At 41.6% G+C, this 23,840-nt stretch overlaps 1 protein-coding gene across 3 annotated transcripts in view; it reads right to left on the bottom strand.

Annotated features, from left to right (window-relative positions):
- The window catches only part of mpped2a (metallophosphoesterase domain containing 2a), an 82,363-nt gene that overhangs the window by 25,044 nt on the left and 33,479 nt on the right, over positions 1-23,840 (bottom strand). For all 3 annotated transcript variants that reach the window (XM_026177666.1, XM_026177658.1, XM_026177675.1), the window contains one exon: positions 20,031-20,256. In XM_026177666.1, the coding sequence (XP_026033451.1) occupies positions 20,031-20,256 (226 nt within the window). The remainder of the gene's footprint in view (positions 1-20,030; positions 20,257-23,840) is intronic.

The raw sequence follows: 23,840 nt of genomic DNA, 5'->3' as shown, positions 1-23,840 counted from the left end.
TTCGCTCCATCTTAAATGATTCATGTTTTCTTTCCTTTACAACTTGCAAGAAAACTCAGTGGAGCTTGCACCTTTTTTCACTCTATCAAAAACCTTGCAGCACTTAGCATCTGCAGGGCCGTGTCCAGACTTGTTGTCATTGATGGTATTTATTATTTATTTCAGCTTTTTATGGCTGTTGAATTCAGCTGCGCTGCCACTTAGATTTGTGACCTTTCACACCAAGCTCTGCAGACAATAATGGCAAGGACAGTAAGGTACACTTTGAGCTGAAGTCTATGCTCAGGTGGGAAAAAAATAAGACACTGTGGTAAAAAGTGCAGCTAATGCAGGTCTGCCACTCCTCGGGCCTCGGCAGCTGGGGACACAGGGTTTCCTCTGCTTTTCAAATATTTATCCCCTCATAGCGCGAGGCACAGCATGGGACAGAAAACAAGATGGAGTCCTGCTGGGCCCAGGAACTGCCACTGTACACACACATATACACCAGGACAAACACGGCAGCGAAAAAACAAACAGATGGGCAGATCCGGACACATACATGCACCCAGTTTTTAACCAGGATTACAGCGCTGATAATGATGGCAGCTGCTATGAAGTAGCAGCCAGTTCTGTCGTATGAACAGGTAGCCCGAGGTCGCGTTCAGGGGGTGACCAGAGGACCGTCTGCTGACAGATTGCCTTTATTCCCTTGCCGGTTGTTGAGCCATCTCGGGCTTCCATCCAGGCAATTCTGATTGCATTTTATAGCCTTGAGCAGCCTCCTCATGTTATGTATCCCTCATCATGTATTAGACATCTGGGTAGCTCTGGGCTCTTCTAGTCACTTCTATGCTCCCTGCTGTGCTGGATCGTTTGATTAAGCCTGCATCGCCTGTAATCAGACTCAGAACTTCTTCCAACCTCTACCCCATATCTCCAGACCTGCTTCCCAACTTCCTGACCCCAACAAAAGGAATAACAAATGAAACCACTGCAGCAGGTCCCTTCTAGTCTGAGAGGTTAGAGGTTTGATATCTAAGAAAACTGCCACCATGACTTTTTATCCCCAACATGTTTTGTGTCTAGTGTATCAGATAGAAATTCTTTAAATCTAATATTTCTGTTCAAATGTTAATCTTATTTACAGGTTACAAAAAAAGGAAGATATTGATCTGGTTATTTTGTCAGTGTGAACATGTAATGGAAAGCCTTTTGCTCTTTACACTGTCCTCCTTCAGAATGCATAAAACGTTTCTGATTTTTTTATGTCTTTTATTATACGTAAATTCCACATTATTGATATTGTTTGTTTTTTTTTTTTATAGCAAGCAAGAAGTAATGAATTAACACTTCTTGAGCTATTTCTCCTTTTTACTGCAAAACATCTGTCAAGTTTTTTAAAAGTTTTTTTTATTTTAACACTGCCCCCCCCCCCCTCAAAAAAAAGAAAAAGATTTTGATTGATCTTTAAAACTCAACTTTGAAAGCTCGACCCACGACTGTTGACGCTTGGAAAATCTTCTCATCCAGAGTTATCTCCTGGAAGAGGCAATAATTGGTTTTAACTTTGTGTTTTTGTGTCTTTTCTTTGCTGTCCCTATGCCTTGTTTGCTAATGTTTGCTTTGCTACTGCAGTTTACAGTTGTGCTGTATATGTCTGTACCCCCCCCCAACCCCGTTTTAAATCAATAAAATGTTGATCACAAAAAAAAAACTCAACTTTGGCAGACTGCTTGCTGGGGGAATCACTTATCTTTTAACACACTGGGAGACAAATTGTGTTATTCATTTGCATTTTCTAACCTGTTAAACTGTGAGCCTCATGGAACCCATTTATTACCGCATCCTCACCTGCCCCATCGCTAAGCTATTTATTATCAAGGTGACTAACCCGCACAGCCATTAGCTGCAGTGCTATTCATATCCTGTTAGTTAGTGAAGGTATGCTGTTAATGGGCAACGTGCCATTAATTCTGCAGGTACAAAGAGACGTGACCCCATTTCAGAAAGCCATGGTGTGCTGGGTGCGGTGCCATCACATGACCGCCGTGTGGTTAACGGGCCTCACAGGGGAAACAGACTAACAGTGTGTTTACACAGTGGCATCTCTGAGCTGGTATTAATAATAGAGCCACTTAGCATTCAGAGGCACTGGTCTCAGCCACGCTGTTTGTTTCACAGGTCATTAAATTTATGCCGCAGCCCTAATGTTCATTACAGCAGCAAGCTGGCCAGGGGTCTGTAACACTCGCTCACTGTCTTTAATCCCCCGCTGTATCCCCAACACTGGCTCTCTTTTCATCCCTCACCCCTTCTCGCTGCATTTGCTTGACAACAATCTCTCCCTGGTTTAATTAAAAAGACACTGCCAATGCTTCCAGGTTTCCTGTCTTTCTTTCTTATTCTGACCGTATCTTTAAACCTCTGACTGCAGGGCTAAAAGAACAATTTTAAATAAATGCCTCAACAAATATTTTAGTGTAGAATAAAGGTTTATGTTTTAGAAAAACTGCACCCTACAGTGAAGCAATTCTTCTACCTGTGCTGCTGTGAACTGTGCCAGTTTCACCTTGGTAGCCAAAACTGACAAGGAGAAGGTGAGCCCCGCTCACGCTTAACTGCTGCTAATTCCACTTCCACTGTGAACAAGCCAAAGTCACTGTGTAGCAAGCTAGCTGAGACTGGAGGTCAAAATGAAAGACAAAATCCAACACACATTGTGAAAAGTCATTAGGGACTAACAGACATGATGGAACTGGGAAAAGATGGGAATTTTTAGTAACTAACACAAAAACATGAAGAAATTACTTTCCCCCCCTCCTTCAGCCAAATAATTTATTCTTATGTTTTTGCTCATTACTCTCATATTCCTACTGTCAAAATATAACAATTAACATATCACATCTCCCACATCGTTTGTTAACATACGTGTTTAGTCCTTTTACAAAGCCACCACTGAGAGTGTTCTAACCTATTGCATATGCATCTGGTACACTAGCTGCACAGTGGCTCAGAGGAAAGCACTCCAAGGGATCACTAACACCGCCCAAAAGATCACCTGCTGCCTTCTCCCCACACTGGAAGATCTACACAACACCCGCTGTCTTAAAAAGGCCCAAAACATCATAAAAGATACCTCAAATCCTGGCCACTCCCTGTTTGAACTCTTGCCCTCAGGCAGACAGTACAGAGCAATTAGCGTAACGACTAACAGACTCAAACACAGCTTTTATCCAACTGCAATAACACGTCTGAATACTGCTACAAAAAAAATGTCCATCACGCCACTCTTGTATTAATCTATGCGCTAACTGAAGCATGTATGTGGGGATGTATGTGAATGTTTGTTGATACCGCTTATTAACACTTTAAGTATTCTATTTTATTATTGAATTTTATTGCTTTATTTATATTTTGATATCGTTAGGGATGATGCAATGATCGGGGACCATTTTTAATTTCATTGTACCTGTGACAATGAAGATTCTCGGCAAGATTCTGATTCTAGTTTATAGCTAGTATCACTATTTTTGGAGCCTTTTATATCCTTTTCCCTAACAACACTTGCACTGCAAACAATGTTCTGACAATGGATATAACTACTTGTTTAATATTACGTGCTGATATTGCAGATGGTGCATAAGGCATGGCGGGAAAAGTATTAAGACATTCCGACTTGGCCATCCCTCCCAGTAAACCTGTGTGCAAGCCAGACTTTGTCGTGACAGATGCAAGTACTGCAAAAGCTGGTTAAACACACAAGCTCTCAACAGCTTTTCATGTATTTTAGAGTGACCTGGGCACTTTAACTCATACCTGAGTTGCAAAATTATTACAGGCTAGATATGACAAATGTCTTGGGTTTTTTAGTTTGTTATTTCAGTAAGCTTCTCTTCTGTGTCTTGTATCTCTATATTCTACTTGCACTGGGGTACAGTCCTCTTCTCTTTTAAGGTGCTTCTAGAGCAAACAAACAAACAAAAACAAATCATCTAATAGATTGACCAGGTGGGTGCACGTTTAACATGCGTGCACACTCTGTAAATCAACACTGCATGATTGCATGCTGGAGCCACAAACAACCATCTTGTCTCATAGGCTCCAAATCGCCAACCAACCCATTCATTATTCCTTAATGTGGCTGATTCTCACTATTCTCTCTAGGAAAAGACAAGAAAACAAAACAAAAACCCAAACCACTGCCACACTTTCCTGCAGGAGAAAACAAACACAGCAAACAGCCTGTTTAATTGAAATAATCCTCTTGGAAATTCAGTGCACCATACAGCTGCTGCAGGAAAAAGGAAAAGTTTGTGGGTCAGACACCAGTAACAGCGACAGTCGCTTAACAGCTGAGGCAGATACAGATCACAAACCTAAGAATGACGCAGATGCACAATAAAGTACAATTTTCCATGAAACACAAAACAAAAACACACAGGAAGGGTGGAGAAGTACATTTTAAGGGGTTTGCTTATGTGTCATCCATTTTGAATGAATGTTTGAACATTTGCTGTCACAAAACAAAAGAATTACCTAATAATGAAGGCAAACAGCTTTGTAGTAAGCCTGAGTGCATTTACTGCTGGTACTTGTGCCGTGGGCCTGCATGGCCCTGAGAACAACCAAGGACTTTTTGTCACGAGCACAAACCAATTCCTGATGCAAACAGGACCGGCGATCTGCAGCTGCATGCTGGACCTAAGCTGAAATGCAGCAAGACAATAAAAACATGGTCTACTCATCTCTACTCCATCATCATTAAGTAAAGAGTGGAGAAGGCGAACAGTCGTTATGTTACAGCTCACAAACCAGCAATCATGTACGAACATTAAATCAGAACGGACACTCTTTGGCTTCAGGTTAGAGGAACTCAGTGCTAAAAGCAAGAGCCAAGTCCTTGTGACCCCAGCCAAGTGGAGCATACAGAAGACAATTCAACACGTTAGCTTGCTGGACAAAACAGGTCATAATAGGGCTTTCTGCTAGCACCATAAGAATACTATACTGTCTGTTCTCAACCGCCACACTTTTTCCATCATCCCTTTTCCCTTCTGCATTTTCTTTCCATCTCAGTTCAGTTCAATTCAGTTTAGTTTTATTTATATAGTGCCAACTCACAATAACAGCTGCCTTATGGTGCTTTATATTGTGAGGTAAAGCTTTTATAATAATACAGACAAAACCACAACCATCAGATGACCTCCTTTGAGCAGCCACTGCTAGATATTCAAGCGTGCATGCAGAGCTGGGTCTCCAATTCACTGAGCATGGCTTCCAGAGCTGTAAACGGGATACATTTCGTACAAGTATTGTAATTACTATAGAAGGCCGAGGAGGAGCTCAACATCTGACACACTGAGTGGGAAACTGCGTAAGGGACAGGTGAAGAAGCCATGCTGCTAAACAAGCGAAACCCTAAAGACAAAATGAGTAAATTTAGCAGAGTGTGCTTTGCATAAAGCATGTGAAGAAAGCACTGTTCACTGTAAAGGCTAAAAATGTGGAAAGACAATAACAGGAATATAACAAGATAATTTTTTTCTATGATGTAGTGGTTATATTGTTCTACATATACTGGTTTCAAGAATGAGAACCAGATACATTTTGATTAAATATTGATAAAATGTAATTGCTGCCCAGTTGTTCTCTTGGGCCTTTGATAGCAGATGACCTCACGTGCTCTGTGTGTATTTTTTACTCATTACATGCATCTGTTGTCCCTTCTGCCCGATCAGGCCTGAATCTGAGGGTTAGCAGTCTAGGATCAGAGGCTCTGCAGAGCATTGCGTGGTGTGCCTTTCTAATTAAACCTGACGCTCCAACTGAAGCCTGCCAATCCCAGGGTCAAAGGTCACCACCCAACCCCTGATACAAGCAGGTACTCAGCCACTGTGAAACAGGCTGAAAGGCAACCCCCGCCAACAGTCTCCCTTCCCCCATTTATTTAGCTCGACACTTTCCCTGGTCCTTGCTTCTCCTTTGCTTTTCCTTCAATTTCCTCTACTGCTTCTCAGAGTTTTGTCTTAAAAAAAGGGTGGGGGGTGGGGGGGAAGCCTGCCTTCATGCATTTATCTCGTCCTGACATAGGAGAAAGAGTAGAAAGGAGAAAAGGAAAAGAGCAAGGGGAGGAAGCGGAAGAGCTTTTAAACAATGACTGAACATCTATAGGAAACTCGCACTTCAGAGGCCTTTTAGGTATGAACGTGTGGGAACCATCTCTCTGAAGGCCATCAGCAGAGGGCTAAACATGTCTGAAGAAAAATAAATATACTGTAGGTGAAGCAGTTAACTGCTGCACGCTCCTCTCATGTGAATGATCCAGTGTGTTCATCAGAACAAAGGAACAATGTTGACCTCTACATATCTGTTCTGTAAGAGACAAGTGGAACAGGACCTTCTTGAAATACAGTGAAAAATTCTTTGGGGATGCTGAGCTAAGGAGAACAACTTCATCAAAGAGGTCCATTTAATCACAATCACAATCATATATATATAAAAAAACACCCAGCACGCCCCTGCGGGCGGTTTATCCTTCAAGCTCGGGTCCTCTACCAGAGGCCTGGGAGCTTGAGGGTCCTGCGCAGTATCTTAGCTGTTCCCAGGACTGCGCTCTTCTGGACAGAGATCTCCGATGTTGTTCCCGGGATCTGCTGGAGCCACTCGCCTAGCTTGGGAGTCACCGCACCTAGTGCTCCGATTACCACGGGGACCACCGTTACCTTCACCCTCCACATCCTCTCGAGCTCTTCTCTGAGCCCTTGGTATTTCTCCAGCTTCTCGTGTTCCTTCTTCCTGATATTGCTGTCATTCGGAACTGCTACATCGATCACTACGGCCGTCTTCTTCTGTTTGTCTACCACCACTATGTCCGGTTGGTTAGCCACCACCATTTTGTCCGTCTGTATCTGGAAGTCCCACAGGATCTTAGCTCGGTCATTCTCCACCACCCTTGGGGGCATCTCCCATTTTGACCTCGGGACTTCCAGGTTATACTCGGCACAGATGTTCCTGTACACTATGCCGGCCACTTGGTTATGGCGTTCCATGTATGCCTTGCCTGCTAGCATCTTGCACCCTGCTGTTATGATGCCCGTAGTGCTGCATTAACATCATCTAGCAGACCTTCTGAGGGTACTTCACGTAATCTTGGTAACCGGCTACGGGGGATCCAGGTTTCAAGCTTGGCCATGATCCTATTTTTCAGGTCAGTTCCTCTCGCACTCAACGATCCTTCTCCTATCGCACTTGGGGCTATGTACCCAATCTCGGGTGGGGGTGATGATATCGCCCCCCTGACCTGGCGTCCTGACTCCTCCTTGCCGTAGCATTTGTGTTGTACCTCGTCAATCTCTAGCTGTGAGAGCAGTCCCTTCTTTCGAATGTTGGAACACTGAGCTACTAGTTGTTTCGCCGTCATTGTGGATGTTGGGTATCGAAGAATCCATAGGTCCCTCATCCTATTCATGTAGCCCCTTCCGCCAGGGTTACTTGCGTAGTAGCATTCCAACAATGCCCTGTTTTCGTCTCTTGCCCACCGATGCCTTCTTGTTCCAGTAGCCCACTTTTCGTCAGGGTGCCCTGGTTCCTCAACACCTGACGCGGACCTTGTTGATCCGGGCGACGTCCGAGCCGGCATGCCTTCATATTTATCTGTCTCGCTCATGTCTGCGGTAGGCTTGCTTAGCATAGGGGGTCTAGCCTTAGGACCCTTACTGGATACAGACGCCCCAGGCAGGAATCGAACTTGCGATCCTCTGTTCCAAAGGCGTGTAGTCTAACCACTACGCTATCCAGCTGCTATATATATATATATATATATATATATATATATATGCAAAAAAAGAGTGAGGGAGGGAGGACAGAAAATGCTTCAAATGCAGCGTGAAAGTTCCTTGATGAATTCGGTCCAGCGAAAACTAACCTGAGCTGTAAACACAAGTCACACGGACTCAGAGATCTCTTGTTTACTGGTCAGAGTTGTAGCAACAGGCCGACCCTGGAGGTCAGACACGACAGGCTGCAGAGGAGTAATCACTGCTACTTCTTTTTGCCTTTTAGCTTTCCAAACCAAGATCAGCTGCTGGTTGTTAACATCCAGCTTAACACTTTCCTACCCAGAAACTATTGTGTTGTTTTCTTTGTTTTCTTTTTTTAAATGTAGTTTTCTTTTACGTGAATTTACGTGTTCAATCCTATTCTAGTCTCGTCTAGTTTGGTGGTTTATCTGATATGGAGACACATGCAAACACACTGACAACCTGAATGCAAAATTACAATGTATTGCATCAGATGTTACAGTTACCACCCATCGCTGGGTGGATGGGACATGGGACATATTTATCAGCATGAATCCAGATAATACATCAGATTATTACACATTTTTTTTATTAAATTTATAGCAAATAAATATTTGTGGAACAGAAGAAATAAGTGAACACAATCCAGTCTTCCATTTTCTCAATCATTTATCCCACTTAAGGTCACAGATGTCATGTGGTGGAATATTGGGCACATCTTGAGTAGGTTACTACTCTTTCACAACGAGAGACACAGAAAGCCAGAAAAACACGTTCTCAAAAAATGGATATATTTATATAGGATGCAAACTTTTCTTTTGGTAGGTTATATTTTTATTAAAGATCAGAAAGACAGACAAAATGAAAATGAGTCCAAGAAACACATCAATCTCTGTCAACGCAACCAAATTTAGCTTAAGATGAGATGCATCTCCTCTTCACCTCCTGTTAAGTGTCTCACAGCCACAGATGGATGGCATTTCTCACCCTTGTGCAAAAAATCAAGGGCTTCCACATAAAAGATGGAAACCATATTAGGTGAAAAGAGCCAGGTGACTCATAGCAGGCAGTTCTGCGGATTGATGTCATTTTTTTAAGTAGAGACTGTGTTCTATATTTCAGGTACATTTTAGATGCATTATTTTCCTTAAGTTTGGCTTCACAAATTTAAGAAGAGGAGGAAGTTTCTATCCCAGGGATGAGGTCACTGCCATCTCGGATAGTGTGGACCGAGCTATCACACTTTCTGAAAAAACACACACACCAGCAAACCGTCAGGAACAATTACCTTCCAGCCACAGGCTCTGCGCATTCTGCAACCAGAGCCTGTCCACACTACCAACAGCAACCTGACCTCAGCAGCACCAACAGTCTGCTACACCATGAGAGACGAAACACAGCTTTGGCTCAGCAAAATATAAAATTATTAGTTTCATACACAGAACACTTTTTTTTTTGCCCGCTTTACAGCTAACTCATGACTGTACCGCTAACATAAACAGAGCAAACGTTTGAAATTATTCATCATCCTTGGAGAAAAGGAGGGAAAATGTGACACTAAATATCAAAATCAAGGGCAACTTTGGTTTATTATGCATTAACTTTATATTTTTTCATTTCTAACAGAACTGATTTTCTGATGAAAACAGAAATCCTACAACCAGAGACACACAGAACAGCTTCAATCCAAAATAACAAAAACAATCAGTCAATACAAACCAAAACCTGATGTCCGGAGAGGCTTCTAAATCGATACCAAACTAAATGACTAATGTGTCTTTTATTGGATCCACCACAAGTGTCAAGAAAACGTCACCACAATTCCCACAGCGTCTGGATACGAAATGGGCTGGATCAAAGCAGATGGAGACAGCCGGGCTTCTTGTTGTCCCCGTTGGGAGATTCTGATATGACACTAGATAAATGTCTAAGTGTTTCTTCTTGAAAAACTGTAAACCTCTACACCGAATCTGGCAGCCGTGCCAGCGTTTTCATGGAGCAGATTTAAGTTATGCCATGTTAAAGTAAAACAGCTGTCACCTGGAATGAAATTCATTGTGATTTCACTGCAAACAAAAACTTGATCTTATTTCTGCAAACTTGAAACTTAACAAGCTGACAAGATTGAAAGCCAGAGTAAATGGATTATCTTTTCTTTTTCCAAGTGAATCTTGCACTTTAGCCCAGAGATCCAGAGCAGGATTTTGGCTGTGTCAGCCTTTATCCAGGCCTGCGAGTGTATGATGGAGCGGCCGGCCGCTGCGTGGAAGACCTCTGCCTGGCCAGCCGGTGACTGATACGCATGAGGCCATGGAGGAGAGCTTTATTAAACGACTGCAAAGACCCATCACTCTCCTTCTGACATATTGGGGGCTCACCTTGGGCTGGGGATGGGAGGTGCAACCAGAAGCAGTCAGAGAGACGTAAAACACTTAGTCGGCCTGTATTAACACACCGCTGTGAGGATGTGCACTACAGTTGTACTTTTTTCCCCTAGTACACTACACATTTTACTTTTGATGTTCTTGTTGCATAATGCCCATTTGACAAATATACGTGCCTGCATGTGTATGTATATTGTGAGTGATTTGGAAGGAAACACTAGAAGCCATTATAATGTGGAGAGTGACCCTCTCACTCACTCTTCTGACGCACACACTGGAAACACTTTACACAGCTGCTAACCTGGATGCCCCCATCCTGCCTCCAACACCAGCTGCAGGAGGCTCCACACAGTCTGCATCTCTGTAACTCTGCAGCTGTAGTAGCACCCATGGGTGCGCACATACAGCAGGCGCATCCACCACAATAGAGCCCAGCTAACAGATGCTTGATGATTTCTGTTTTATGCGCCATTAAGCTAAGGTGGCACCATTTGAACATCAATAAATCATTAGCTCATTAATGAGCTGAAATATTGCAGTAATTAATGGGACACTTGGAAGTCTGTAGTCTGGGTAAAAATTTATGATTTTTTAGATCCTTAGATATAAAAGTTGTCGGTATAGTTCAGTTTCAGATGGTCACCTAATTTTTAACTCTATGTAAACTTTTTGCACTACACTAAATGTAAACTTCAGAAGGAATTTAGTACTAACAGAATGTATAGGCTTTAATATAATAATAATAATAAAAAAAAGAATAAATGAATCGCTCCACTTCAGTAAAAGGGAAACTAAGAGCATGACTATAAGAATCAGAGTCTTGAGACTGAAGTCAAATCTGATGAATTGCTTTAGATGCTAAAAAGACAAAGAGGGCTTTCGCAACAGGGATTGAATGGGTTAAACTCTTTAAAATTAAAGATAAAATGTCTTTAAACCCTGGTAAGTATTAGACTGTTACCGTGAGTTTATGTTCATAGGTTGCTGGTTCCGACAGTCTTATTCTATATTCACATTACTTGTTTTAACCCATTGTGAGAGGGGTTAGCTACTGAGATTAGTAGCTAAGTTATCTTTTTTTCATGGAAATCTGAGAAGAGAATGATTTGCATTTTAATTTATGAGGTAGTTTATCAAACAGCTGTACATTAATTTTCTAAGACATATTGCTTCCATCCATTTGTTTTCTATGACATTACAAGAATTTCTGGATAAAAAATTACCAAAGCCATTGGCATGCATTTACACAGAGATGAAGTGTTTAAATTGCTGTTACCACTGCGTGGTTTGAGCATAATGTGACGCGTCAGGTTCAGAAAGTTTCACTGAGTGAGGTCTCTGCAGAGTAAAAGAAAGAGGGCAGAACGGCTGTGAAGCCCTTGACTTTTTGGTGATGGACATTTATCAGGGCCCATTGCCTCATTGGAGATGTGTTCTCACTCTGACAGGTAAAATAGTGTGTCACCACATGTGTGTGCGTGCGTGTTTTTTTGTGTGTATGTGGTGGGCAGACGGCCAACAAAAACTAACAGAGGCTGGCGCCAACAGAGAGGTGACTTAGGGGTGATTAAGCTAAAAGCAGCCAACACAAATGCCAGATCTTGTTGACGTGGACAAATGAAAATAGCGCAAGTTAAAACTGCCTCCACTCACCTTACTAAAGTTTGGAAATAACTGCGTAACTGTGAGGAAATTGTTGTAAAGAGAGAAAAGAGAAACATGACTCTAGTTTTTTAAGTGCCAATTAGTGTATGCTGTTAATAGAAATGATGAAATCCTTAACATTGCATATTTGGCCCATAACGACCTCCCCCACCGATAAGGATGGATTTGGGCCTAAGAAGGAAAAGCTAGTTCGACAAAAAGAAGACATAAAAGTTAAATGGAGAATTCAGCGTCACACTGCGAGGGAACTGTGGTATATGTAGGACTTTAGGATCAAAGTCCAAAGTAAAGTTGATACTGCTGACACATTTCGGTTGATGTGCTGTAGTTATTTAGTTGATATAAATAAATCCACTGTGCAGTTTTGCTATACTGTAACCTGGCAGGGCTGTAACCTATCCTAGCTACCAAGCACATCCTGCACAGGCTGCTAATCTATCTCAGGGCTAACACAGACAAGACAGACAACCCATGTGCACACACATTCACAACTACAGCCAATTTAGAATCACCGAATTAAGCTAACATGCATTTTTATTTTCAGATTTTCAGCCTTCTTTTTGGTTTAAGGACCAATTAAAGATTGTAATAACCTGCCTCTTGCCCTACGACAGCTGGGACAGGCTCCAGCCCCTCTGTGGCCTTGCATTAGATAAGCAGATGAGGACGGATCAAGGTGTGCATAAAAAGAGGTGGATAGAAACCAAACTGTTGTTAGAAAGGCTCTCTCTTAAAACAAAGTCAAGTAACACAGTATTGTTTAACATGTAATCTGTAGCATAACGATTTGCAGTAAAAAGTAAAAAGCTTTGGATCAAATGCAGACAAAAGTATGTGGTCAGGGTGTTTGTATAGAGTATCTATCTGGGGAGATGGGGAGAGGAGGCAAAAATGACTTCAGAGGAACATGCACGCGCACACACACACGGCTGACCTTTACAGTGAAAAATGAATACATGAATACAGCTAAAATCTGCAAATGACAAATCTGCATTTGGCCCTCCAGGTTTCCCTGAGGTGTGCATCAGAGAGTCAAATGAGGGCAGTCGGATTTAATCTGCCACCTCTGGGAGGCACACACTTGGCACACACTGATTTGCTACTGAACATACCAAGCAAACCTTGATTGCGATTTCGCTGGTTAACAGAATAAGTGCTGAGAAGACCGACAATGGGAGAATGAAGAAAAGGGAAAATGAAATAGAACAGAGGAGAAATGAAAAAAAGGAACAAGATTAAGAGAAAAAGAAAAAAAACGGGGTGGAGGGGGGGGGGGGGGGGCAGATTTGAAAAGTAGGAGAAACCTAGTCACTCTAAAGTGGATGGCAGAAGGAGGAGGGCTGGGAGGATAAAGGAGAGAGAACACAAGGATAACTAACAGTTTAACCTTCAGCCAAAGAGTTAAGTTGTGGTCAAGTCCAGAATCACAAAACAGGCCTGTCTCTACAGCGAGCAGAGCTTATCAGAGTCTGAATGCACGACCCACCCCTCTACCAATGTGTGCGCTGATCACGCGGTGCATGAAGACGATCCATTTCTAATTTAAAACAAAAACTACCGCTACAACATTATGTTTAAACAGCTTGTTTAGCCTGACAAACACTGACAGAACCCAAAACAATACAGCAAACAGTCAAAAAAAAAACCTGGAAAAAACAAGTCACTCGGAATATTTCAGAGTGAGCAAGGACATTTTATAGCAGCTGAAAAGCTCCATTTGATGACAGTGCTGACCTCTGAAGGAACAGAGCGTCCGACAAGAAGGCTTAGTTTGTAAGTAGCTACAATGTCGCCAAGATTTCAGAGCCACATATTTTAATGGCGCTAAATTATTCAATTATATCTCACACAGAGAAAAGACCCTGTTCATACTTTAAAAGCTGTCCAAATATAACGCCTGATCTGTAGTTGGTAAAAGGCAGAATCAAAGTCTTTGCTCTTCAGTGTCTCAGCGCAGATCTTAGCATTTCAAGTTTTTAAACCTAAAGCAAAATCCGCAAGACTGCAGGAACGGGACTTTACTTTTATACCGTTTAGAGAGGCCAGAAAAATGGAAATGATGTTGGTATTTAAAAAGTAGATTAATATAAAGCAAATTCTGAAACTCAACAACTTTCTGTTTAGTTAAAATATTTTTTTCCCGGAGCATAAACACCTCATCTGAAGAAAATCCCAAACTGTCCAGCTCCACGAGACCTTCAGCTGCTCTTAAAGAGTTTTGATTGACAAGGTGCAGAAGCCCGCTCATCCTTCCACAGTGTGCACATACGAGGAGGGGAGGCTTAGCTATTCGGTCTGTTAAGCATCTGTCATTAAACAGTGCGAGTTGTGTGTCTTTCACAGTACACTGCTTTCACTCCAATCACCTCTCTTTTCCAAACAGGAGTGAACCGGGCCCGAGCACGGCTTTACTCAAAATGTTCCGAACGCAGCACCGGCAGCCACGAGGCATTAGAGTGTTTACCAAGTCAAATAAAATTAGCTTCTGATAACGACAGGAAAGAGGTGGAACATGTTTGTTTTAGAACACACTGTAACGGACATGTGGGCATCCGCTGACAACATTTTGTCCTTCGTAACACAGAAGTTGCATTCATAGAGCGGATATCAAAATGCAAATGGTTGACAAAAAATAACAGAAAGGACGTTGACGACTAAAGAATCACCAAAGCTAATCTTTTAATCAAACAATTCAAACTGTTCCTGGTTTCAGCTTCTCCACTGCGAGGAGCTGCTGCTTTGATTTCCAGCTGAACCGAACAATCAGCAAGTAGATGTCACCCAGGAAAGTGCAGGTGTGATCATTTCAAAGGCCAATTTACAAAATAATAATCAGGAGCTCAAACGACAAAGAAAGAGCACTTTCACAAGAAATGTTTTGTGTAACCTCTTGCTAATCGCTTCCATACATCACCCCCTTTTTCTTTGCCATTGAAAGCTCAAGGATCTTTTCTTATAGAAGACATTTGTACAACATTTATTCACCATCTTCCTTTTCATGTTTCAGGAGCTGCATTTCGTTGTTCTCAAGGAGGTTACTGTAATTCAAACCCTTAATTCAGCCACAAGTGGAAATAGTTCAACCCACAGGACAGCAAAAAAACCCAAAGAATTTATTTTGTAGATTTTTCTGGTCAACTTTTTTTTCTCTCTCGCATAAAAGACATGTGCAGCAAATACTACAGAGTTTTGTTTAGGGGAGGAGAATGGCAGGAAGGAGTTCTTAGATTAAGGATCAATTCAACTTTATGAAGGCCAGCCAGTTTCTTTTGACTTTACTGAAATGGTGTCAAGAAGGGAAGAGAAACTTAATTTTATAACTAAATACTGATAAAATGAAATAAAAGGATTGAATGAATTATAATTCATAGCTCAATCTTTAAATCTTTCATTCTAAAATAAGTCCGGTAAAGAAACCGAAGTGAGGAAGAAAAGCTAAGAAAGGTTTGTGGCTAGAAAAAGGCCGACAGGGTCTAAGGGCAGAATTTAAATACCTCTGCTTTACATGCTGACTTGTAAATACTATGAAGTACATAAAACCTGTACAGTGGTTCTAAAAATCACAGAGCTTGCAGAAGGCCAAGATGTTATAGCCTCTCAGTAAAGCACAGACTTATGTTACAAATTTACCTCCCAAACTCCTACAGCTAGTTAACCAACACACATCAACTATAACTATTAATAATGATTTTCACCTGTAGGGGTTAGGAGTACGTGAGATGGTAAAAGTAAAAAAAACAAAAAAACTTGATGTCAGAGTCAATCAGAGGCAGAGTGAGGGGGGTGATCTCAGAATATCAGTGGGAAAAATAACAGTTCACAGAGAGTTCACTTCTCTTTGGAGCTGCATGATAGCGAGGAGTTTGCATCTCTGCTCATCTCTCAATACATTTTTTCCCCCCTCACTAATAAAACGAGCAGCACGGGAGACACATCAAAAATCTGGGGCATTTTTTCCTTCATAGCTGGTTTTCAGATACTCTAGCGGAATTAATTGACCGATCCAAGTTGCCAGCAAAAATTTACCCCATAATTAAGCAACCACAAAGCTATGTCAGTGGTGAAGCTCGACCTTTTTCAAATCCACCTTTATCCCTGAAGAGCTGAGTTCAGAACAAACTTTACTTCTCAGTTTAAGGAGATTAGAAACTTGAATCCATTTGTGTGGGAATATTACTTAATTAAAAAACAGATAGCTGCTCTTCAGTCATTGATCCAAATATTTTCACTGCAAATGGAAACCTAATGACCTGCTGCAGACAAATAGAAAACGGATTATGCTGTCGTAGAATCTCATTTTCATGAATAAGACCTGCACAGTTACCATGGCTGGTAACTGTGCAGGGGCGGCTCTAGCAAAGTTTAGCCAGGGGGCCATTAACAGGAAAAGGGGGCACAAAGACATACTTTTCTTTCTTATTCTCATTTAAAATGTCTAGCTTTTAATAAATAATTATCTGAATCTTACACTGAAAGTTTTAATCTGATGTAAAATGTATAGAAGTCCATTACTGTATAGTAAATATTAAGTAGGGATGGGTATCAAAACCCAGTTCTTGTTGAGAACCGGTTCCCACTGTTTCAATTCCTTGGAATTGTTTTCCATTTTTGCAAACGATTCCCTTATCGATTCCAGTCGCCCCGAATGACGTCACCATGTTGCAGAGCGTCATTTACCTGGCAGGAAACATGGCGGCTCAAACGCTCAAAAGTTTGGCTATACTTTACGAGAACGGATGACAACAGGGCAACTTGCAATACTGTAAAGTAGATATTTCATTTAAGGGAGGAAACACTACGAATATGCAAAAGCATTTGCTCACAAAACACGCGATAACCTTAAATGAATGTCGTGTTTTTAATTCCGCTCCGGACTCGTGAATCTCAACCCAGCCTTATTACAAAACCTACCATTACTGTGCATTTAGGTGACCATGATGAGAGAGAAAGACAGAGTCTGGCTGGCGCTCGCTGGCAGTTGTCGCTGCAGTCTACCGGTAGCGTCTCCTTTCAGGCCAGGCCTTCAAAGTGAAAACAATCAGCTCTTTCATCTTACATGCAGAGAGTGGTAAGTGGACTCAAAAACTAAAAATCAGGTTTTTCTTCTCGGAGCAAACAAGCTTTTGAAAACAGAAGTTCAAATCACAAGAAACATCCAGACTGCCTTTCGATCATTTTTTGTACCCGTCGTTAACAATACATATATTTTAACTAGACAAGGCTGCTGCAGCAATAATAATAATAATAATAATTATTATTACATTTCACGTGTTTTTAAAATAGGTCACTGGGGATATGAACAAATGAACTATTTATTAGCATATATGGGAAAACTGCAATATCTAAAAGGCATGATTTTCTGAAAAAGGCTAGTGGCATTTATCATGAGACTAAAAGTTGCCCCACACACACACACACACACACACACACACCACAAACTGTATTTTCAGGGACATTTAACTCATTCACTGCCAATGGCTGGCAGTTAAACCCATTGACTCATTCACTGCAATTGACGGCTATAGACGTCAATGGCAGTGAATGAGTTAAGAAAATGAATGAAAACAGATGCTCATTAAAACAATTTCTCTGGTTAAACCACCCAAAACTGGAGAGGTTAGTTCAGACAATACAAGGACAACCTGCAGTGGTAGAAAATGTTCACTGCTCAGACATGTAATTATCTAAAATCTGGAAAATAGTGACAAATAAAGATTGATAAATAGCACTTCAATTCAATTCTGTTTTATTTGTATAGGGCCAAACTACAACAACAGTTGCCTAAAGGACCTTTTTTATGCAAATTAAAGATTGGAATAATACAGAGAAAAACCAACAATCGAGACAACCCACTTGGCAACAGTGGGAAGGAAAAACTCCCTTTTAACAAGAAGAAACCCGTTAAAGCAGGAGGTGGTTTAGGGAGGGCAGCTAGCTGCTGAAAATGGTTGGGTGTGAAGGAAGGTTGCAGAAGAGAGCCAGAAGCACAGTGTTAATTTCTTTACAGTGAGTACTTTCAAATTGCTTGTGCACCTTCAGCTTTTTACTCTGTAACAACCTGAACAGGACATTTAGAAAAAAAAAACCCATTTTCTTTGCAAAGATCTTTATTGTGGCTCTGACTGCTTTGATGGATGTTCAGGTTTGAATATTCATTTCACATCAGGTTTTCACTCACGTAAACATAATCAACTTGCTTTTAAAGCAGTAGCAGCAGCAGCAGCTTAGAGGACGACTGAACCCCGAGCCGCATTTATCAGGTGGTTGTTACACGCTACATTTCCTGAGTGATGCTGTCGGGTCCCGGCCTGTAGCAGCAGACCGCTGAAGGCTCGGAGGGGCTCGGCCACCCAGGCGGCGAGATGGCGAGCTGTTGATGAAGTGAGGGGTCACTGCAGGGCTAAGTGAGACCTCACACTGGACAAGGAGTCCAGACCTCAGGCCACGGTGGCATATGGGTGTGAAGGAGTTGAGGAAGCTGAGCAGGAGTAGGTGTGGGGGGGGAGGCCAAGCTGTCCACTCGGCCTCTCACGAGACCCCCAGCTGTCACAACAGACATTTACCAGGCCTCACACTAAACACCCACCAGGGAGAAGGGGAGGGGTAGCATCCTTCCCCTTTCAAACAGAGGGATGGAATAGAGGAAGGACGGAGGGGAGAAAAAAAAAAAAAAGAGTGTAATCTCATCTTCCTGCTCCTGTGATGTCTGAGGAATGCTGCGTTTTGCCCCCGCCTCTTCCCTGCCACTCTCCTCTGCCACTTCTGAAGCCAGGCTGCAAACCTGCTAATTATAGCCGCTAAAGGATGAACGTGTGACCTCAATAGTTATTTTAGGTCTGCTGTGCAAAGAGAGCAGAGACAGTCACAGCAGGACGGGGAAAGCTCCAGCCTAAACTGTCACACAGCAAGACACACAGCTGCAGTGCAGGCGGGCCAAGGTCAGACTGCAAGACTGTTCAGATACTGGGAGATGACAGCAGCTCACACTGAGCTACAGAGGTTTCTTTCTATTTGGCTTATCAAGCAAAGGCAAATGGATCAGATAGCTCAATAAAAAGGACCTTAAGACACAGGATACTGGCAAAGAAGGAGCAGTGGTCCAAGATCACCAGGACAAAACTGCAGCTTCTGGGATTCATTAGATTTAATTTGATAATTTGTTTTAATTTAAGACTAAAATAATTAGTTAATTATCAGATTAACAGATACAGACACATATGGACATTTCTATGGAGTGAATCACTGAAAAAATAACTCAAGGGTGGATGAGTGTGGCGATGTTTTAAGCAGAGATGACCGATGGTTAGATTTACTGCAGGTTGTACGTTATGGGGCTGCTTTCATATAGATGTACATTTAATATAGCATATATTAAATATATTTGCTTTACCATTCGGCTTAATCAGGTTTTATGTATGGTTTGTGTGTTTTAAGTTTCACCTTCCTAAAAGATCTCCTCCAGAGAACTATAAATTCTTAAAATCAATTAGCGAATGGATGATAGCATTCTTTAAAAATATGAAATATAAGTATTAAAATAAAACACGCACATAACAAATCCTTATCTGGTGTGGATTTCTACTTCCATGGTGCAAAAATCCATGCTTTATATGAATATTTATAAAAAAAAAAATACGGGACAGTGTAATGCTACTACTAAGTACAACAGTAGATTCAGCAGTAATCTCAGGAGAGTTTTCTTCATCCTCAACTCTTTGCGCACACACTTCTCACTGTAAGAAGAACTCCCCTCTGCAGTCGTCTGCTGAATGAACGCCTCTCACACCATCTCCGTACCCAACGTGCTCCCCTTCCAGCATTACTCCCACACCTGAGAGGCTATTCACAGCGTCCTGGTACCACACGTATCACTTAACCCTGTGTCAAAACACCGGTGTAACATAAGCACGAGGTGCAGGCGAAGGTCCTGAGCTCATAAAGGAATGTGCGTTCTGGGAATAACGCTCTGCATGTACGAGAGGCCCCTTGCTGTGAGCGTGCAGCAGACTACAGAGTTACTGCAGCGAGTAGCTGGAAAGCAGCCAGAAACTGACAGACTTGGAGAAGGCATACTGTCACCTCAGGGATCCACAGCACGATGAGACAGAAACGTGACTCAGCGGTTATGCTGGGCAGACAGTGAGGAGAGCAGTTTTAGTCATTAAAAAAAAAAAAACAAGTAAACAGGTGGCACTCTTACCATGGTGTCCCGTATATCCGGAATCCCTTTATGGTGACGTCTGAGTCCTGCAGGTACACACAGTTTGTGAGCAGCGACTGGACATTGTCAAAGTCCTCTGGTTTGAGCTTCGACACTGAGGGGAATCGGTAGTAATCCTGCTTGACCAGCTCAGCCATAAAGTCCTTATCGAAGGTCAGCTCATGGTTCCCCGCGATTACTACCTTAAACTCATACGGTAGGCCACCTAGAAGATAGAAGAGAAGCCAGGGAGAGGATGGTGAGCTGAAGTCCCAAATCCACACATAAATCTACACACTAAGCTCTGGTTGGAATTGTTTTCGGGGGCTCGATAGGCAAGACTGCCTTCCTCAGACATTTTTAGCACTTCCGAAACACTAAGTGTAGTGATATGGGACTTTTGTGGTATATTTTTGACCAAAAAAATTAAGAAATAGTGAGATAGATCTCTCAGAGTTTTGCTTATTATAGCAAGTTGGACGTTAGAGCTAAAACTCTAATAATGACCTTAGTCTTTTTATTCCTGTAGATGCAATCTAAAGAGAGCCTCTCATCCTCTAACATCACTGGTCGACAGCATTATAGTGTCAAAAGTAAAAACTTAAAGAGACCTAAAGGTCAGAGTATGGATAACATTTAAATTGATCTGATCCTTTGAAATTGATTTGTTGTGCATTTCTGTACAGATCTTTGTCAAAGGCTTTAATATCCTGTGTCCTTCAGTTGCAGATCTGTTATGAGCACAATACGTGATTCAGCCTTAATATTATTCTTCTGCCAAAGCAGAGGCTGAGAAACATCAAGGTTTATACACAAACCACTAAACCAAGTTTCGAGAAACTTGCAGGAGAGGTGGAGGCCAAACAAAGCGAGAACTCATTAACTTTTGATGCTGATCTGGATCACTTTCTTTAAAACTAGCTTTGCTGCTCTCCTAGTGCCCCTCTGCAATATTAAATCAATGAGAAATGAAAGAAACATTAAAAAAGTTCACTTAAACTGAGAAAAGTTTAAACCTTTTTTCTTTTGACCAAATTTCTTTTTTTTAATTCATGGGAGTTATACAAACATGGCATACACCAAGGCTTGGCACGTTATTTGTGTACCCTGCCTTAGAGTTTGCCCTCCAGTCCCTAGATCGAATAAGGTGTTCTGAGTCAAATCAGATTTAGCAGTTTTTTTAAAGGCTGTTAATTTATCTATATCGAGCAGTTTAAGGCTGAACAGCATTTTATTAAAAAAAAAATCACACAGTAGCTGTATGTATTTTCCACCTACTCCCTCTCTACAGAAACAGCAGTTTATCCCAATAGTTTGTATATAAAGAATACACTCCCTCAATCGCTCCCTGTATACCTAACCCTGAGTACAGATCAGGGCTGGAAAGAAACTCAGATAATTGGAGGGAAAAATACCCTCAATTCAGACAGTCAAAGAGGTTACAACCACAGCTGACGGCTCAGTTTGACCCCAACAGACTACCGTCTATCTCTGTAGATGCCAGGCAGCTGGAAAAGGCATGAACCTGAACTAAATAGCGAAGAACATCTATTACAATTCTCATCCCCTCATCTTTCAACTTCTGCTGTGCCCTTTTCGCTCTCCTCTGTCGAGGTGATTTGTCCTGGTACCCCTTCGCCATCAAGAAACTGACTTACTACTTTATTCCAGCCGACTGAGCACTCAACAAAAGGGCCTGGCCTTCATCACCCTTCGACTCACTCTCTATATTTCTCTTCCCCCCCCCCCTCCTGGATTCTGTGTTTTAGGCTTCCTGGTGCTCTTGCTCCAGTCCTCCTTCCTTTGTCTTCTTGAATGCCCTGCGGAATATGTATAGACTAATATGCAGGCTCATTTTGTATAGTCAGTTGAGAAAAAGCCATGAGAAGAATGAGCTCTGAGGGAGCGGTAGTACTCTGCCGCCCCCAAACACAACTGTTAAAACACACAATCTGACCACAGCTAATGATTTTTGTTTTAAAATAACAGATTAACCTCCTGGGATTTTCTTGAATTATCTAAAAACTGTTTGGTCTACAAAATGTTAGACAATGTTTCTTTAGCCAAAAAGTCTTTCAACAAGTTTCATTGTTTAGTTACACCAACCTCCAAAATCCAAACATTTTATGCTCAGTATCAAATAAAAAAAAAAGCAGACGTGCGAGTCTAAGCTAATGCATGTTTGGCATTTCTGCTTAACAAATTATACAAATTATAAATCAATTATTAACATCCTTCCAGATTAATTTTCAATCATTTCCAAGCGCATTCTGTCAGGTATTGGATCTACTTCAGTGGGAAGGTTTGGATAAAATGAATACTGACTTGTTGGTATGCTAATGAATTCATCCTGATTACTTAAGTACATTTCTTAACACACGCTGCCACACTTGCTGGCTGTCATGCCATATAGTTCTGTCAAAGAGTGACTGTTCATACCTGGTACTGTAGTGGCCTTCTGCAACAAGGTACGAGTCTGGTTTTTGTTTCATAATGCATACACAATTTAACAAGCTGTGAACGTTAATATATGGAACTTCAAAAGAAAAGGAGTTGTGTAATTGCAGATGTTACACAGTCTAAATATGAGATGAAACACACACAAAAATGACACTAAACGGATGATTGTGCAGCCAGCATCCCTTGGTTGTCCAGATGAAGACAGAGGTTTGTATTCAAGCAGGTTTAAGCTGACTTTAGGAGATCTGCTAAACATGCTCAGTAACAAAAATGGTAGAAATTCAGTGTGTCTAACACTACAGTGCTATTACAGTTTTATAAGTGAGATGTCTATATCCATCTATAAAAACGGAGTTTGACAGGAAGGTAGGTGATCCCGGTTTTGTGTAAAATGCTTTTCTGTGCTTTGTTTTAAGTGTTGCCATTTATAGAGGAATGCTGTGATGCAAGCGAAGAGGATAAATTGAATAAAATGCTGAATAAAAAGTCCAATAAAGAGTATTTATTGACTAAAATTGGTTTGGATTCATAACGGAAAGTGGAAGAAAAAAAAATTGAGCATATTGCTCAATTTCTGCAGAGGCAAAGACCAAAACTGGAACTAAAACTAATAGAAAGTGAATGCAAGAGAATAAAAATTCAATCAAAAGACATCAGCTCAAGACAAACAAAAAGTCTGCCACATCCAGCTCAAGTGTCTGTGTGTGTGTGTGTGTGTGTGTGTGTGTGTGTGTGTGTGTGTGTGTGCGCGCGCGCGCGCGCGTGCGTGCGTGCGTGCGTGCATGTCTGGAAAAGAGTGTGTGTGTTCTCTAATACTGGAAATGAAAGAATCATGGCTCCCCGGTCTATAGGTTTCATTCCCGCTGCTCTAAATTAGCTCTCGATGCATCTCGGGATCATAAATTCCAGTGTAAACTTAAATGAGAGCGCCGTCTCTCAGTCCCCCAGCACTCTAACTGGATCACGCATCCATTTGTACGCTCACACAAAACCCAAAGCGAATCATCCGACACCAGGCAGGGAAAATCTGGGGAAAACATAATTACCACCAAACTCAGTCTCCATTACTCCACTGGGAATTTCTACTGCTTTTTATTGCTACCGTGATACATCTAACAGAGTCCTGATGCTGTGATACACCTGGATTTATTTTTCATTCTTCACCGACAGCCAGAGGTATGAAGGAGAGTACAAAGATCAAAACAAAACTCTGAAGAAAACGAAGCACTGAAATGTTTTGTCATACCTCTCAAAGAGGCAGACGAGACATTTAAGACGACATCTGCACATTAAAAACATTTCATTTAGAAAGTGTTTTCCACAGTGCAACACTAAAAATACACACTTTGC

This window comes from Astatotilapia calliptera, chromosome 1 (assembly GCF_900246225.1).
Source record: "Astatotilapia calliptera chromosome 1, fAstCal1.2, whole genome shotgun sequence".
In the NCBI taxonomy this organism is placed as follows: Eukaryota; Metazoa; Chordata; class Actinopteri; order Cichliformes; family Cichlidae; genus Astatotilapia; species Astatotilapia calliptera.
This window is presented reverse-complemented; position numbering and strand designations above follow the sequence as displayed.